This window comes from Geotrypetes seraphini, chromosome 1 (assembly GCF_902459505.1).
Source record: "Geotrypetes seraphini chromosome 1, aGeoSer1.1, whole genome shotgun sequence".
Taxonomy (NCBI): domain Eukaryota; kingdom Metazoa; phylum Chordata; class Amphibia; order Gymnophiona; family Dermophiidae; genus Geotrypetes; species Geotrypetes seraphini.
Genome location: NC_047084.1, coordinates 487,178,175 through 487,196,819, shown reverse-complemented (window position 1 = coordinate 487,196,819; position 18,645 = coordinate 487,178,175). Strand labels below are relative to the sequence as shown.

Genomic DNA, 18,645 nt, shown 5'->3' with positions numbered 1-18,645 from the left:
GATTATCGAGGTAAGAACCTAATCTTTTTTTCTAGTGTCAGTAGTCACAAATGATATGGACGAACTAAAGCAGTCCCCCAAGTCTAGGGCCCAATAACTTCAATGGAGATAAAGGGTTCTCCATAAACAAAGCATGGCAACCACTCATCCAAAAGAAATTTAGCGCAAAAAGGGCTGGGGTCGAGGACAAATGCCTTTTCCCTCAGTCTAAAAGCTTCCACCCCCTTTTTTCAGACAGAATTTTTTTTTTTTTTTTTTTTTTAATGTGACCACAGACTTCCCCACCAGAATTTAAAATTGTGTCCAACACATGTTCCCGCCAAAATGCAAATTCATGACCAATGGACCTGTTCTTGATCAGGTCAGCGGACACACTATATATAAAGACAAACTGCAGACCTCACAGCATACCCTGATGAAAGCCACAGCATGATGCCTGAAATATCGGTTCTACCTATCTAGATGCGTTGAGACTCAGAGACTCTTGTTTCCGCTTGGGCAGACTGCAGTAAAGGAACCATGCAGTGGAAACCGTGGGCAACGCTAGAGAATTGCTGCCACACAAGCAACCTCATTATAATTCTCATGGTGAGGGGGCATCAGAACTGGGTGGGGAAAACAGGTGGAATGGCAGGTGGGGAAGGAGAGAGGAATAAGGGGCACATGGATGGAGGGGAGGAGAAGGATATGGTGGATGGAGGGAAGTGGGCGAGAAGAGAGGGAAGAGATGGTGCACATGGACGGAGTAGAGAGGAAGAGATGGAAAGAGGCAGATTTGAGATGGAGGCAGAAAAATGGAAGAAAATTGAATATGAAAATCAGTACCAAAGATGGATGCATAGTGCAAAAAGTGAAGGAGAGGAAAGAAACATCAAATGCATAAGGAAGCCCTGGAAAGAGAGTTACGAGCACAGAGAGAACAAGATGATCAGAAAAATAAAATCATCAGAAAACAAAAGGTAGGAAAAATGCTTTTATTTTCAATTTAGTGATTGAAATATCAATTTTGAAAATTTCCATCTGTTTTTATATTTTGGACTTCAAGAAGAAATGCATTTCTTTCCGTTTCTCCTGTGGTGTACTGTATACACAGTCTGGCATATTAGGGTTTCATTTATGTACAATAATACAATATAGCACAGTTACTTACCGTAACAGGTGTTATCCAGGGACAGCAGGCATATATTCTCACATGTGGGTGACGTCATCTACGGAGCCCCGATGCGGAAGCATTTTCAAGCAAACTTGATTGAAGATTTAAGTTTGCTCTGCTGCTCCACGCATGCGTGCCTTCCTGCTCCACTAGGGGGCGCATCCCCTCGTGGTCTCCAGTTCACTTAACTAGCAAAGAAGCCAACCTCGGGGAGGTGGGCGGGTTGTGAGAATATATGCCTGCTGTCCCTGGATAACACCTGTTACGGTAAGTAACTGTGCTTTATCCCAGGACAAGCAGGCATGATATTCTCACATGTGGGTGACCTCCAAGCTAACTGAAAAGGGATGGAGGGAAGTTGGCAATTTAAGCAAATAGATTTCGCAATACCGATTGGCCGAACCGGCCATCGCTTCTGGACAGTGAGTCCAGACAGTAGTGGGAGGTGAAAGTATGAACCGAAGACCACATGGCAGCCTTGCATATTTCCTCAATAGGTGTGGACCTGAGGAACGCTACGGAGGCTGCCATCGCTCGGATCTTGTGTCCCATTACTCGACCATGCAGCGCGAGACCAGCCTGAGCGTAGCAAAAGGTGATGCAATCGGCCAACCAGTTGGACAAGGTGCACTTGGAAACTGGGTGACCTAACCGGTTTGGGTCGAAGGACAAAAATAATTGTGGGACTTTCCGGTGTGGTTGAGTGCGTTGGAGGTAAAAGGCCAACGCTCTCTTACAGTCAAGAGTGTGAAGCGCCACTTCTCCGGGGTGAGAGTGGGGCTTGGGGAAAAACACGGGCAAGACGATGGACTGATTGAGGTGAAAATCAGACACTACTTTAGGCAGGAACTTTGGATGTGTGCGGAGTACTACCTTGTCATGGTGGAAAACAGTGAACGGTGGGTCCGCTACCAGGGCCTGTAGCTCACTAACTCGCCGGGCGGAAGTGAGTGCAAGCAGGAAAATCACCTTCCACGTGAGGAATTTAGGATGGCATTTGTCTAGGGGCTCAAATGCAGGTTTCATTAGTTTAGCCAGAACCACGTTAAGGTCCCAAACTACCGGAGGGGGTTTGAGAGGAGGGTGAATATTCAGAAGACCCTTCATGAAGCGAGAGACTAAGGGGTGGAGCGAGAGGGCTTTTCCTTCCAGGGGCTGATGAAAGGCCGCAATCGCACTGAGGTGTACTCGAATGGAGTTGGTCTTTAGGCCGGAGTGAGATAATTGAAGTAAATAGTCAAGGACCAGAGGGACGGGGACCAACACCGGGTCCTGGCTGTGAGAGGAGCACCAGGCTGAGAATCTAGTCCACTTTTGAGAATAGCAGGTTCTCGTCGAGGTCTTTCTAGAGGCCTCCAATATCTCCTTGACAGATTGAGACACGGGGAGAGAAGTCAGGGGGGAAGAAACCAAGCATTCAGATGAAGAGATTGAAGATTGGGATGTAACAGCGAACCCTGACTCTGTGATAGTAGAGAGGGAAACCGAGGCAGAGGCAGTGGATCTCTGACAATGAGTTGAAGTAGAAGGGAAAACAAAGGCTGGCGTGGCCAGCGAGGAGCAATCAGGATCAGGGTGGCTTTCACCGTTTTCAGGTAGACTAGCGTCCGCAGGATCAGAGGGAACGGCGGAAACGCGTACAGAAACCTTCTCTCCCAGTCGAGGAGGAAGGCGTCGGCCTCGAGTCGGTCCGGGGAGTGTATCCGGGAGCAGAAGAGGGGCAGTTTGTGATTGTGGGGGGATGCGAACAGATCTATTTGCGGCGTTCCCCACTTTTCGAACACCTGTCATAGGGTCTGAGAGTGCAGTGACCACTCGTGTGGCTGGAGGAGGCGGCTGAGTCTGTCCGCCAGACAGTTTTGTTCCACCGCTCGAAGGAAGGTGTTGTTGGAGATTGCCCATTTCCAGAGGCGCATGGCTTCCCGACAGAGGGGCCAAGACCCTGTCCCCCCTTGTTTGTTTACGTAGTACATTGCTACCTGGTTGTCGGTTCGGATGAGAACCACCCGGTCGTGAAGCAGATGTTGAAAAGCTACAGCTGCGAGATAGATGGCCCGGAGCTCTAGCACGTTGATGTGACAGCGGCTGTCTTCTGCTGACCACATCCCCTGAGTGCGGAGGCCGTCCAGGTGGGCTCCCCAAGCGTACTCCGACGAGTCTGTGGTGAGTACCTTGCTGTGAGGAGGGGCGAGGAAGAGCAAACCTTTGGAAAGATTTGAAGAGTCGGCCCACCAGCGGAGCGATTGTTGCAAGGAAGGAGTCACTGTCACGGGACGATCGATCGGGTCCCGGTCTTGACGCCATTGAGAGGCCAGGGTCCATTGAGGGATTCTCAGATGGAGACGGGCGAAGGGTGTGACATGGACGGTGGAGGCCATGTGGCCCAGGAGAGTCATCATCTGTCGAGCTGATACCGAGGTCATCAGTGAGATCCTTCGGCTCAGACTTACTAACGCCTCTAGACGCGGAGGGGGGAGGAAGGAACGGAGGCGAACCGTGTCCAGCGTGGCCCCGATGAATTGTAGGGACTGCGAGGGCCGTAGTTGGGATTTTGGGAAGTTTATCTGTTGGGTCGCTGAGATAACCCCTTCCCTGGACGGGGCTTTGATCAGCCAGTCGTCCAGGTAGGGGAAAACCTGAAGACTCTGGGAGCGTAAGGTAGCTGCGACCACCACGAGGCACTTGGTGAAGACCCGAGGTGACGATGCTAGGCCGAAGGGGAGGACTCGGTATTGCAGGTGCAGATCTCCCACCTGAAAACGCAAGAACTTGCGGTGAGCGGGGTGCACTGGAACATGTGTGTACGCCTCCTTCAGATCGAGGGAGCAGAGCCAGTCGCCCTCGTCGATCATGGGGGTAGAGGGTTGGCAGGGAAAGCATCCAAAATTTTTCCCGTACCAGAAATTTGTTGAGGTGTCTCAAGTCTAGTATTGGGCGAAGGTCTCCCGTTTTTTTCGGTACCAGGAAGTAACGGGAGTAGAAGCCCTTCCCCCGTTGGCCGGGGGAACCTCCTCCACTGTTCTCAGGTGAAGCAGATCTCGAGCTTCGGAGAGGAGTAGGGGTAGCTGCGTCCGGTTGGGAGGGCAATTCCTTGGGGGGTTGTCTGGAGGAATGGCCTGAAAGTTGAGAGAGTATCCTGATGAGATCACGCCAAGGACCCATGCGTCCGACGTGACTTGTTCCCAGCGAGGGTAAAAGACCTTGAGGCGACCCCCGATGGGAAGGAGGCCTGGGACTATGGCGGAGGGGGCCCGCCCCCTTCCGCGTGTCCCGTCAAAAGGACGGGGACGGTTTGGTTGTCGCAGGCGGTTGGGACTTGGGCGGGGCCCGATGGTGGGCTTGCGGGCGCCTGGGCGGAGGCCGCGAGAAGGCAGGAGTGGATTTTTGTGGGTAGCGGCGCGGAGGGGCCCTGAACGGCCTGGACGTGGATGGTTTTGGCTTTTGCCGCACGAGGGAGGCAAACGAGCGTTCGTGTTCGGAGAGGCGTTTTGTAGCCGCCTCGATAGTGTCATCGAACAGTTCTTTACCCACGCAGGGGAGGTTAGCCAGCCAGTCCTGTAAGTTGGGGTCCATGTCGACCAGGCGCAACCAAGCTAGTCGGCGCATGGCGATAGCAAAGGCTGCCTCTCTGGAGGAGAGTTCGAAGCCATCGTAGGCCGCGTGGAATAGATGGAGGCGTAGGTTGGAGAGGGACTCTGCAAGCAGGCTAAACGCTCCTTGGCGAGAGGCCGGTAAGTCAGTCTCAAAGGCTCTCAGTAGTCCAATGAGATGTTTGAGATAGGATGTGAAGGTGAAAGTGTAGCTTTGCACCCTAGAGGCCATCATCGCATTTTGATATATTCTCCTGCTGAACTTGTCTAGGGTTCGGCCTTCTCGGCCTGGGGGGACCGCCGCTGAGACCCTGGAGGGGTGAGCCTTCTTCAAGGAGGATTCTACCAACAGCGACTGGTGGGAGAGCTGCAGTTGTTCAAATCCCGGGAAGGGTACTGTACGGTACTTAGCCTCCATTTTGGAGGGTACTGCTGTGACCATATAGGGGGTCTCGAGGTTTCTGAAGAAAGCCTGTTGGAGTACCGGGTTAGGCGGTAAGCGAAGGGACTCTCTGGGCAGTGATGGCATATCCAGCTCCGCTAGGTACTCTTTAGAGTATCTGGAGTCGGACTGGAGGTCTAAGTCCAAAGCGTGGCCCATGTCCTGGACAAAGCGAGAGAAGGATGGGCGGGATGTTCCCGAGGCCCCTTGCGGGGTCGGTGAATGAGACCTCCGTCGGGTGGAGAAGGATGGGGAGGCTTCCCTCGAGTATCAAGGCTCCTGCTCCGATCCACGCTCCGATACTGGGGAATCACTGTGAAAGTGTTCCGGGGTCGTGGATCTCCGCCGTCTCAAGGAGCCCCTCGGAGACGATGCCGGGGTTCAGGGTACCGATCGATGACGAATCGGTGACCTCGACCCGGACTCCCTCGGTGAAAGTCTGAAACCTCGGATCGGAGCCCGAGGGGGAGTTCGGAGGATGCGCGGGTTGGAGAGTGATAGCTCCGTCACCCTCAGCGATCCCGTACGAGGTATAGGTGAAAGGCCTCGTAGAGTGGGGGAACCTCGGGCCTTCTTGGAGGTACCGCGGTTCGAGGTTTCTGTCATTTTAGCACGACGTTTTGCCCCGCAGCGGTCTGTGGAGGGAGAGCGCCTCGGGCGTCTCAGCGAGGAGTCCGAGGAGGATGGGATGCGGCGAAGCTTGCGCGCTTTTCCTCGAGGTGGCTCGATGCGAGGCTCAGGCTGGTCTGGCACATGCGGGGTCGAGGTCGAGGCTGGTTGTAGATGGGCCATTGCAGCGGACAACTCCGATGAAATCATCGCTCGGAGTAGGTCCTGGAAAACGGGCACGGACAGCATCGAGGGCATGTCCACTGCCTCGGTGTGCTCCACCGGGGGCGACCTCGTATCAGAGTATTCCCGTGTGGTGGAGGCACGGCCCGAAGGCTTGGAGGGCTTCGCCGGGGCTGTGAGCATGGGATTTCCGCCATGCGTCGCCGGTGTCCCCGAGGCTGGCTTCTTCGTTGTTGTGGAACCTGAAGAGGGAAGAGGGGACTTGCCCGGAGCCTAGGCTTTCTGTTGTCCCGAGGACTTCAGATTCGAGTCTCGAGGCGATGCCGAGGTATTCGGGGCCGAGGTCAAGGCCGGGGCAGACCTCGAGGCCGAGGTAGAGGGTTGGTCGGCGGCGAAGAGATCCGCCATGCGGGCTTTTCTTCGGCGGAGGGCCCGGTTCTGGAAAGTAGCACACTGGGGGCAGGAGTCGGTTGGATGAGCGGCCCCCAGGCAGAGGATGCACCGGCGATGCGGGTCTGTGATGGAAAGAAGCCGCTCGCACCGGGTGCACTTTTTAAAGCCGGTCAAAGGTCGGGACATAGAATCGAAAGTGGCCGCGGCTCGAGTAGCCACGCGGCCACGGAGACCCGGAAGCCTCCGGGTCGGTTCAAAAACGAAGCAGGAACAAGTTGACAAGAAGAAATTCGTGCACAGCGACTTAATCGAGAAAAAAAATAAGAAAATCGCGGTGCTAGAAGGCAGTTGGGGCAGAGCCTGAAAAAACACGACTTCTAGGCTCAGCGGAAAATTTTGAACTGGAGACCACGAGGGGATGCGCCCCCTAGTGGAGCAGGAAGGCACGCATGCGTGGAGCAGCAGAGCAAACTTAAATCTTCAATCAAGTTTGCTTGAAAATGCTTCCGCATCGGGGCTCCGTAGATGACGTCACCCCACATGTGAGAATATCATGCCTGCTTGTCCTGGGATAAATACTATATATTTAAAAATACATAATATACTGCTGCATGCCTCAAGTTCATCAAAGATCATCAAAATGACCTGCAAGATTTCTGGGATAATGGAAAGACTAGTCAAAAAATTGAACTTTTTGGTCAAAACAATATTTTGTTTTTTGAAAACCAAACATTTGCATTCAAAAGAAAGAACCTCATTCCAACTGTCAAGCATGATGGAGGCCCTACTAGGTAGGGCTTCTTTATTGCATCAGAACCTGGACAGTTTGCCCTCTTGGATGGAACCATGACTTCTGCTTTAAATCAGAAAATCCTAAAGGAGATCATCTGTCTGAGAGCTGAAGCAGAGCCAAAGCAGGTCATGCAGTAGACAAAGTAAATTCAAGTAAATCCACTACAGAATGGTTGAAGAAGAGATTTCATATTTTGGAATGGGTCAAGTCAAAGCCTAAGTAGTTTTACACATTCCCCGTAAGAAGAAAGTCAGTGGTGAAATATCTGCAGTCAGGTACTAACGCAATGCAAAAAGCAGAATTAATTAGTACAAATATTTAAAAATTGAGAAGATCCAATGCAGCCTGCTGCTAATATTTCTCACTGAAAAGAGCTAGATGCCATGTCACTGGCTGAATTATAAATCAAAAAATAAACTTAAATAAAATAAAAACCCATCATATAAACATTATAAAAAATGCCTACCAGCAGGAGGTATGTACTCTTCCTCCGAGAGCATCCAAATATCACGGGCTGCTACTGAACTTGTCCCTATGGCAGCGCTAGTGATAGCTTCACCAACTGTAAACTGAAGCTCAATTTGCTTTGCCTGTATAATCAAAAATGGGAAACACTATAAAACACAGCAATTTCTTTTCTCGCACATAAAGGGAAAGGTGATTCATTCTGCTCTATACTCAATTATTTTACACTTCTGGGCTATTAAAGAGAAAAAAAGCTTCCCATGTACCTCAATCAAAAGGCTTAATGATAGAAACAGCATGAGAAAATTAATGATGCAGTAGTTTGATCTGACACAAGATACAACTGATCTGTATTTCCAAAAGTCATCCAGTACATGTCAGGTCAGAGTAGGGTCGTCCCATCCAAGACTGATTTACAGTTTGGGGCTGATTCTATAAAGGAAACCTAACATAAGTAGCAAAATACCCTTAACAACCTCCATAATTGGCTAAAAATAATTTAATTAGGTGATAGGCGCCTATCCAATTTTATAAAAGATCAGCACCTATTGCAATGCGCTTAGTGGCGCCTAATGACTAAGTGGACGTTTCTATGGGCGGAGTGTGAGATAGGTGCCGCTAAGCCTGATTCTCTAATTCTTAGGTGCCTGAAATGTAAAACCCTTGTCTACATAGGCTCTGCTAACCACGATTCTATAAATGGCACCTAAGTGTGATTGAAACGCGACCAGCGCTTTTTTTTTTTTTTTTTTTTTAAATACCAGAATAATTAGACGCCATTTATAGAATCAGCCCCTTTGTGTCTAGAAATTAAAGTTTTTAATGAAAAGTTCCTTCTATGGGAACAGCCAATGCTTCCAGAAGAGATCATTCATTAGAGAAAAATTAAAATTGTACAGACCTGGAAGACATAACTTAAGGATCTAAATGTGTATTTTTAGAAGGAGGGTAGACAAGAGGGAGTGTGGACAAGACAGCAATCGTAATTATATCAAAAACTAAGCACATACAAAAGAAAAGTATATTTTTTTAGCAGAAAAGAAATTTTAGAAGAACGGTCTGACCTATGGAAGGTAACTTCAGTCCAGAATTTTCTGTAAAAAGTTTGGCCTAGCTTTTGCCTATTTGGTTGCTTTTTTATGTAAAGGAATTAGTTAAAAGATTCTGAGGTCAATTTCCAAGGTCCAACAATTCTATAGTGCTGATTATTAGTTCACACAACCATTCTGTAAAATCTCAACACAAATGGAAATCTTACTGTGTAAAATATCAGTCAAAACTAAATGTATTTATATTTTTAAAGATAATCTCATATCACTTTGGTCTCACCTCCACAGAATCCATAAGTCCTTGCAGCAGCATTTTCTGATGGGGAAAGTCCCCATCTCCCACCGGGAGGAAACCAAGTGTTTGTATTGCTCGTTCTTTCATCTGTAAATATGCAAAGAATGTAATATTCAGTACTAAGTGGTCATGGAAAGAATATGTGATTTGGTGGATTGCAATCCCTTTTAAAAGGCCATAAATAGAGTGCAATAGCTGATTGTAAGTCCTCTGGGCAGGGAAAATACGAGTACTTATTATACCAAATGTGATTTAACTTGAGCTTATTTCTTATTTTTGTTCCTCTCCTCCTCCCCACTAGAGGTCTGCACGGGAACGGGGATCGCGCGGGTTGCCCCCCTGGCCCACGGGACTCCCACGGGGATGCCCCCCTGACCCACGGGACTCCCACGGGGACGCCCCCTGGCCCACGGGACTCCCACGGGGATGAAAACAGCCTACCTAAATTCTGGCGATGCAGGCATGCAGCTTACAAGTCCGGTGTCGTGGCGGGAAATAGCCATGCTGAGCAGTGAGCTCAGCACGTACACAGATGAAAGCCTTGCTTGCTGATTGGTCCAGCGGGGCGGGGCCACCAGACCAATCAGCAAGCAAGGCTTTCATCTGTGTATGTGCTGAGCTCACTGCTCAGCATGGCTATTTCCTGCCGCGACGCCGGACTTGTAAGCTGCATGCCTGCGTCGTCAGAATTTAGGTAGGCTGTTTTCATCCCCGTGGGAGTCTCATGCTCTATGGCTCTAAGTCTTCTTACTCTGGGGCACCAGACCTCCCTCATACAAAGGCCGGGAATGCAGAGTTGGTTCCATTCTCGGTAGGGGATGCCTCGGTAGGCTCACTACTCAGCCACTGGGAACTCAGATTCGATCCTGTTCTGGGTGGAGGACACTTGTGGGGTGGGGTGGGGTGTGGTGGGGAGGGGGGCTAGTTTGCACCATCATGCAGGCTCACCACTCTGCCTCTGCCGGCAAAAGCACAGTCTGTCCCATTCTAGGGGAGAAAACCTAGCAAGGACCAGGCTGCACCACAATACTGGCTTCTAGAAAGCACAATGGACTGGGGGGGGTCTAGCAGTGTGTGGCACCATTTGGACCCATGTAGACTTGCACGGCCATTCAGATGCTGACCTGAGGTCCCTTTCCATCCAGCATCTGCCCCTCTGTCTGCTGCTTCTGCCCAGCATCTGATCTGTCTCCTCTCTTCCTCCTTTCTGCCCCCTCTGTCATCCCATCCATCATCCACCCTTCTTTCTCCCCCTTCCATCCAGCATCTGCCCATCTTTCCCCCCTTTCAGCCCAGCATCTGCTTCATTTCTCTTTCTCCCCTTCTATTCAGTGTCTGCTCCATCTTTCTCTTTCCTCCCTTCCATCCGTATCCTCCCCCTCTCCTCCTTTCCATTCAATGTCTTCCTCCCCTCTCCTTTTCTTTACATCCATCATCTGTCTTTTTCTCTCTCCCCAGGCATTCCAGCTTGTCCAATCTTTCCCCTTTCATCCAGTGTGTCTGATCCCTCCCCATTTCTATCTACAGTCTGTCTCCTCTCACCTCCTACATCCAGTATCTACCCCCTCCCACCTGACACCTCAGCCGCCGCCAGACTTCGGGGGAAGACTTCTGGGTCGGCTACATATGGCTTGCTGCAGGCTGCCTCCAACCCCTGCTGTTATCTGGACTCGAATGAAGTGGTGGAAGGGAGTGCATTTTTGGACACAGAATTCATGAACTGGGGAGAGAGGAAGGGAGGGAAAGAGATGCTGAGGTGGGGAGGGAATAGAAAGGGAGAATTTGGTGTGGGTGTGTCAATGAGCGAGAAAGAGAGATGGTTGTGTACACACGGCAAATGGAAGAAAGAGGAGAATTTTTGGTCGTAGGGAGGAAGGTACAGAATATGATAGGGAAGAAAAAGATGAGAGTGAGAAATGTGGCAAGGGAACAATGGGACAGATTGAAAGGGATGCAAGAGGGAGGAATATTGGACAGTGGTGAAGGGAATGGAGGGAGAGATGTGGCATAGTGCTGGAGAGGGGTGATAGAAGGAGAAATGATGGGCATGGGGCTGGTGGGCAGGCACGAAAGAGATAAATGCTGGACCATGGTAGGGGGAACCAATGGACAGCAACAGAAGAATTTACAGAAGATGGGAAAGCGGAAAAAAGAAACTGGGACCAACTTTATGGAAAAATAAGTCTCCAAACAACAAAGGTAAAAAACGGAATTTATTGACTAAAATATGTTAGCTTTGGGAAATGTATATGGCAGATGTCTCTGTTTTGTGTTCAAAAGAAAAGGAAATGCATTTCTGGTTTTATTTCTACAGTGTTGAAGTACTTGTTGACCCTTGCTGTGACTGGTGGGGATCCCCAAGCACCGCCAGCAGAGGACCTTCTCTAGAGATGGCCAGAACTCTCCTCCAACAAGCGCAGCAGTCGCTGGCAGCATCCATGAGCCACTGAGGTGCCAGCATCTGTGACTCAGGGACGCTACTGCTGCCTGCCAAGCTTGGCAAAAGGGACCCCCGGCCAACTGCAAAGGAAGTCCTCAGTTGACAGTTTGTGGGTTCTCATCAGCTGAGTATTTATATTTTACATTTACATTAGAGGTTCTGGTTTACAAAGTATGTATTCTTCCCAATTAATATTTTCAAATTAATAAAGTCTCTTTGCTTATTTGTAAATGGGTCTCTACCAGAGCCTTTAATTCAGTAGCATAATTAAATAAAATAACTATTTCTGAAGTTTATAAGGAAGGGTGGTGATGGAGGGGATTCTTCGTGGGGACGGGTGGGGACGGAGGGGATTCCTCGCAGGGACGGGTGGGGACGGAGGGATTCCTCGCAGGGACGGGTGGGGACGGAGGGATTCCTCGCAGGGACGGGTGGGACGGAGGGATTCCTCACGGGGACGGAGGGATTCCTCACGGGGACGGGTGGGACAGAGGGATTCCTCACGGGGACGGGTGGGACAGAGGGATTCCTCACGGGGACGGGTGGGACAGAGGGATTCCTCACGGGGACGGGTGGGACGGAGGCGATTCCTCACGGGGACGGAGGCGATTCCTCACGGGGACGGGTGCGATTCCTCACGGGGACGGGTGCGATTCCTCACGGGGACGGGTGCGATTCCTCACGGGGACGGGTGCGATTCCTCACGGGGACGGGTGCGATTCCTCACGGGGACGGGTGGGATTTCTGTCCCCGCGCAACTCTCTACTCCCCACCCCTTCTCCACTTTTCTCATGCTTGCTCTGTCTCCAACAAACTTACCTTCATCCATGACCTCTTTATCTCTCAAACTCTCAACCTGTTAGTATTAACTGAAACCTGGATCTGCCCTGAAGACTCTGTTCCAGCTGCTGCCTTTTGTCATGGAAGCTACCTTTTTCACATACACCTCGCCCACTTGGTCGTGGAGGTGATGTTGGCCTGTTACTCTTGCCACTGTGTAGATATCAACCACTTCTGTCTCAATTTCACTTCTCTCCTCATTTGAAGTCCACTCTATCTGTCTATTCACTCCTCTATCTCTCCGAGTAGCAATAATTTACCGATCTCCTGACTAAGTCCCTCTCTTCCTTCCTCAATGACTCCTGGCTCTCCTTTCTCAAACCCTTATCTCCTTCCCTCATTCTTGGTGACTTCAACATTCATGCTGACGACCCCTCAGACTTCCAGGTTTCTCTCTCTAACATTCTCATACAATCTCTAGCTGTGCTCCACCACTCCTACACACCAAAATAGTCACTACCTTGACCTCGGATTCACCTCCAACTGCACTGCCACCAAATTCTACACCTCAACTCTTCTCTGACCATCATCTATTAACCTTTACAACTCATCACCCTCCCCACAAGACCTGACCAATCACTACCTATATGTTTAGGAACCTTCAGGTTATTGACCATGACACCCTCTCTATCACTGTTTCATTCCTCCCTTCAACTACTATATCATGCAAGTCTGTCAATGAAGCTGTCCTTTCCTATAACACCATTCTCTCCTCTGCTCTAGAAACCTTCATTCCCATTACATGTCCTGTAAGGTGCATAATATCCCAACCCTGACTGCCCCCATCATCAGCTATCTACAATTCTGTGCCTGATCTACACACATGCTGACTTCATACACTTCAAATTCCTGACATCCTTCCAGTCTGTCCTCTCACTTGCCAAACAAGAATACTAACCCATTGAGGAAGACTTCTGCAGCTGGGTCTTCACCATTTAACTTACTCTCTTAGCTCTAATCCTCGCCGTCTCTTTTTAACACACTCAACTTTCTACTCAAAGTGCTCCCACCTCCAAATCCCACTTCACTTTCCCTTGTTCTTATACAACAAGGTTCACAAGATTCATCTTGAGTTCTCAACCAGGTCACCAATCCCACCCTCTCTTCCAGCTGCCAACTCTGCCTACCTCCCTTTAACCACTGCCACCTTTTCTTCCTTTCCTGAAATTATTGAAGAGGAAACTGCATATCTTTTCTCCTCTGGAGTCCAAACCCACTACCTGCTCCTCAGATCCAATTCCCATCCACCTACTTTGTGCTATCTCTCCCATTGTCATCCCTCCTATCTGTCACAACCTCAACCTATCACTCTCCACTGCAACTGTTCCCAATGTCTTCAAACATGCCTTAGTTACGCCTCTCCTCAAAAAACCCTCACTAGACCCCCCCACATAACCCACCAACTATTGCCCCATCTCCCTCATCCGCTTCTTATCCAAGCTACTAGAACGTGCTGTTCACTGCCGTTGCTGGGACTTCCTTTTATCACAAGCTATTCTTGATCCACTTCAATCGGGCTTTCTCCCACTCTATTCAATGGAAAATGCCCTTGCTACACTCTCTAATGACTTGTTCCTTACCAGATCCAATGGCCTCTACTCTATCCTCATCCTTCTCTATCTATCTGCAGCCTTTGATACTGTTGATTACCACATACTCCTTGATCCACTATTGCTGGGATTTCAGAGTTGTTTTCTCTCCTGGTTTTCATTCTCTCTCTCCCACTGTACTTTCAGTGCATGCAAAGGGAGATCCCCCCTCTACTGCTATCTTGATGTCAATTGGTGTACCTCAGTGCTCAGGCCTTGGGACCTCTCCTTTTCTCCATATATACCTGCTCCCCTGGGACACTGAACTCCTCCCATGGTTTTTAGTATCATCTCTATGCTGAGGATTCCCATATCTACTTTCTCCATACCAGATCTCTCTACAGGAATCCAGGTCCAAGTCTCAGCCTGCCTGTCTGACATTGCCACCTGGATGTACCACAGTCATCTAAAATTGAATATGGCTAAGATTAAGCTCCTTATCTTGCTGCCTAAACACAATTCCCCCTTCTCTATCTCTGTGGACAACACTCTCCTCCTCCCTGTCACATCAACTCACAACCTCAGGGTCATCTTTGACTCCTCTCTTTCCTTCTCCACTCAAATCTAACAACTGCTAAAGCCTGTCACTTTTTCCTCTATATTACCAAAATCTGACCTCTCCTTTCTGAGTACACTACCAAAACCCTTATTCACACTCTAATACCTCTCGCTTATACTACTGCAACTTGCTTCTCTCAGGTTTTCTGCTCAACCATCTCTTTCCCCTTCAATCCATGCAAAATTCTGCTGCATGACTTATATTCCATGACAGCCGTCACGCTTCCATTACCCCTCTCCTTAAGTCACTTCATTGGTTTCCCATCCATTTCTGAATAAGTTCAAACTCCTTTTACTGACCTACACACTCTGCAGCCCCTCATCTTTCTCCACACTTCTTTCCCATCCCCATGGTGAACTCTGTTTATTGAGCAAATCCCTCCTATCTGTACCCTTCACCTCCACTGCTTCAGAATCTGTCCCTTCTATCTTGCTGTGCCGTATGAACAGAGCAAACTCCCTGAGTCATTATGTCAGGCAGCGTATCTAGCAGTATTCAAATCCAAGCTAAAAGCCCTCTTTTTCAACGCTGTCTTCAACTTTTAACTCCCACTCACCATAAAATTACCTATGTCCATCCTATCATTTTCTCTGCAAGAAAACTCCCCAACCCCTATATGTCCTGTCTGTCCAATTAGATTGTAAGCTCTTCTGAGCAGGAACCATTTACTGTGTGTTGATTGTACAGCACTGCATACGCTTTTCAGAGCTACAGAAATGATAAACAGTAGTAGTTGTATGTTGGATTTGGAAAGGTGAGTGATTAAACTGAAAATCTATAACTGAGTTTTGAGATTACACATCTCCCTTTTTTAGATGCTCTCCACCTAAGTTAACATTGTGGCTTCAAAAGTTCATAATGACAATATCTTTTTGACTCTTAACAGGCATCACCATTTGTTCCATATATTAACTGCTGATTCCCTAAAAACAAAATTCATAAGAACATAAGAATAGCCTTACTAGGTCAGACCAATGGTCCATCTAGCCTAGTATCCCGTCTTCGCAGAGGCCAATCCAAGTCACAAGTACCTGGCAAAAACCCAAATAGTAGCAGCATTCCATGCTACCGACCCGTGTCTGTCTCAACAGCAGACTATGGACTTTTCCTCCAGTGAGATATTTAACAAAAGATTACAAAATATGCTGCCTAACATATAAAAGTAATATGTTTTTACATCTTCAACCAGTGCTAGGGTGCTGAAGAGGCAACATGTACACTTGGCAATGTGCATTGCTGAAAGATAGTCCTCTGCCAAACTGCACAACCATCAAAATTTCCAGCATCACCATCATGCTCTTGGTTAGCACAAGAGCCCTTACTGTCTACAAAATAGGTGGCGGCAGGGACTCGCACTAATGGGAAAATTAGCACGTGGCCATGAATTAAAAAAAAAAAATTAGAAAAATTGGCCATTTTACCCATGCATGAAAAATTGCCTTAGCATATTTGAAAGACCCATGTAAGCCATGTAAGGTCATTTTTTATCACAGTTTGGTAAAAGGGCTCCCGATGGATGGTTAGGTGACTTGCCTAAGATCAAACGGAGCTGCAAAGGGATTTGAACTGGGATCCCCTGGTTCACAGCTTGTTGTTCTAACCATTATGCTACTCCTTCACTCCTCCAAAATATGAGAAAAATTACTCTTCAAGTCACCTTTGTTTTTGAGCCAGTCCATTAACATATCAGAAGGTCAGGCACACAGGAAACACTATTATGATTATACTTCAGACTCATTAATGAGTCTTTTTGGGGTTACTTATTCAGATATTGCTTGACATGTTTAGAATGATTCAAGCCAGACAGAGATTTCTTGGCTTTAAAACCAAGGGGCCTTGCACTGAGAAGTAAATTGTTTGAAATGTCCTTATCTGTTTAATTTTGTATAGTGGAAACAATGATCTTTTAAGGTCTGAAACAGCTAGTTGGTCTTTTTTAGGAAGAGAGACTTCAAGTATAATTGGAGCAACTAGCATGAGTTGAATCCTTAACCAGCTGCCATGAAATCTATGTAACGCCTGCCTGTGGATTCCTCCTTTTTTCTTTCTATTTCACACAGTTTACGATACAATGTTCTAGTACTTACTAGCTGGGGAAGCTTTCCAAAATAGGCTCCATTGGTGAACTCCTTGGAGAAAATCTGAACTTTCTATTTCAAAGTTTAAATTAATTACACCTCAAGGATGTGGTTATACATCATTTTGATAAATAAAGCGTGAGAATTTTGCAAAACTTTTTAAAATATTGGGCCTGATTCTATAAATGGGCCTAATTGGGAACGCCTAGCTGAGTTTTGCACAGAACTAAAAATTGAATAATGAGCTTAATTGGTGTGGTAATTGAGCATGCCATTAAAAGCTCATTAAAAAAAAAAATTAAAAACCAAGGGTTCTGCACAGAACTCAGAGTGGTGCCTAAAGATACCTACCTCAAAAGTGGATATGGTTAGAGGCAGAGAATAGGCACAGTATGACTTAGATGTCTGTGTTAGTCAACGGTTAAGCCAGGAAAACCCTGGCCTAATGTACCGGAGCCTAACACACCTAAGTCAAGTTAGGCGCCAGTAGGTACCATTCTTAAATGGCACCTAGTGGCTGATTAACAAATCGTTGTTTACAGAATCAGGCTCATTGTGTGCAGAACTGTTATTTTGTACAGAATTCCCCTAAGAGTAAAAATCCTATTAATTTGCTATACAAAAACTGACTCCAAACCATAAAATCCCTCAAAGATGCAATAACATTGATTGTTTTAGGTAGCTGCCAGTGTCAGAAAATGAGGTTCAGCAAATACAACTCATCAGAGTTAGACACTGAAAGCACTCTGATGCCTTTATTTTTAACTGGCTTTGATAAAGCATATTCATTATATATGATTACTGATCTATAACAAAAGTCATAAAGATGCAATTTCTAAGGGTAATTCTTGCTCCCAAAAAGTTCAGGTAGTTTTATGAATGTCTGCTGACCATCCATATGCTTTGTGATCTGTAGCTAACTCTGCAGCTTTCTATGGGGTCACAACAAATTCATTAGATGACCATGAACTGACAACATATCCCGGTTCTCAGCTCCTCTATTTGCTCAACAACTAAGTTGGTGGCTTTGTAACAGTACAACTGTAAAAAATATAGGTTTTCTAATCAAAATAATTAATCCTAGAAAAGAACCAGTTAAAAAGATAAATAAAAGAGAGGGAGATGCATTCATTTCTCATTGAATTACAAAGATAAAATGGCAGAAACAAAAAAAAAAGTTTTGTTCAATTAAGCAGGAAGGAGAGATGGCAGTAAGATAAAACATGGATCACAGACACTTACTTTATTATTTTCCTTGCCAGATGGTATTCGGGCCAGTAAATTTTCCACAACATGCAGCTTTGTAAATCCAATACCATCATTAGGGATTGGTAATGAGCCATTTTTGCCAATTTCACCAAGAGCAGTGCAAGCAGCTATCGCTAGGAGAGTAGAAGACCCATCCAAAAAGGAACCTAAGACAAAAAAAAAAAACCTCACCTCAATATAAACAGACAACCCACCTGAAATCTGGCATATCACCAATGTGACCAAATGAACTTCTGAAATATCAACACACAAAACCCCTTCAAACAAACAGAAGCAATTCAGGGATGACCAACAGTTATGAAAAGCTCTTCCAACCCCACTCCAGCTAGGTTACTGTTGGGGAGATGCCCAAAACTCTGGTGCTGCTTGGAAAACATTGATCACTAAAAAAAAAGGAAAAAAAAATCTGTGCTCTACCTTAATGTTCAACATTAATAGCATGCAAATATTATGCATGCTGTTAGTGTTGAGTATTGGTTGGTAAAGAGTTTGGAACATTTCTGTCAGATAGGGTTAACCATATTTGTGAAGTAAAAAAAAAAAAAAAAAAAAAAAGCACATGTGACCACCCACCCCATCACACTGTCATCTTGAAAAATGGACCTGACCCCTAGTATTGTGTCCTGAAATACTGTTAGGGGTCATCCTGCCAAATAAGAGATTGTTTCCCTTAATGGGAAGCATCCCCTTATTTGGCAAACTCACTCTTTGTGGTACATCTCAACAATGTGCTAAGGCTCATGGGCCAACATTTTCCAAGATGGTGGTGTGAAGAGAAGGATGGCTTGTGGACCAAGTGAAAAAGTCGCCCTGCCCTAATAGCTCCAAAGCTGTCAGTAGGGTTTAGTCATTAGGGCAGTGTGAAATTCTGAGAATTATATTGAGTCACTAATAAGCT

The 18,645-nt window shown here is 47.3% G+C and overlaps 1 protein-coding gene across 2 annotated transcripts in view; it reads right to left on the bottom strand.

The window, feature by feature from the left end:
• Positions 1-18,645, bottom strand: part of ECPAS (Ecm29 proteasome adaptor and scaffold) — a 336,957-nt gene that overhangs the window by 143,088 nt on the left and 175,224 nt on the right. For both annotated transcript variants that reach the window (XM_033926317.1, XM_033926309.1), the window contains exons 22-24: positions 17,721-17,893; positions 8,958-9,059; positions 7,630-7,753 (exon numbers count right to left, since the gene is read on the bottom strand). In XM_033926317.1, coding sequence (XP_033782208.1) covers positions 7,630-7,753; positions 8,958-9,059; positions 17,721-17,893 — 399 coding nt within the window. The remainder of the gene's footprint in view (positions 1-7,629; positions 7,754-8,957; positions 9,060-17,720; positions 17,894-18,645) is intronic.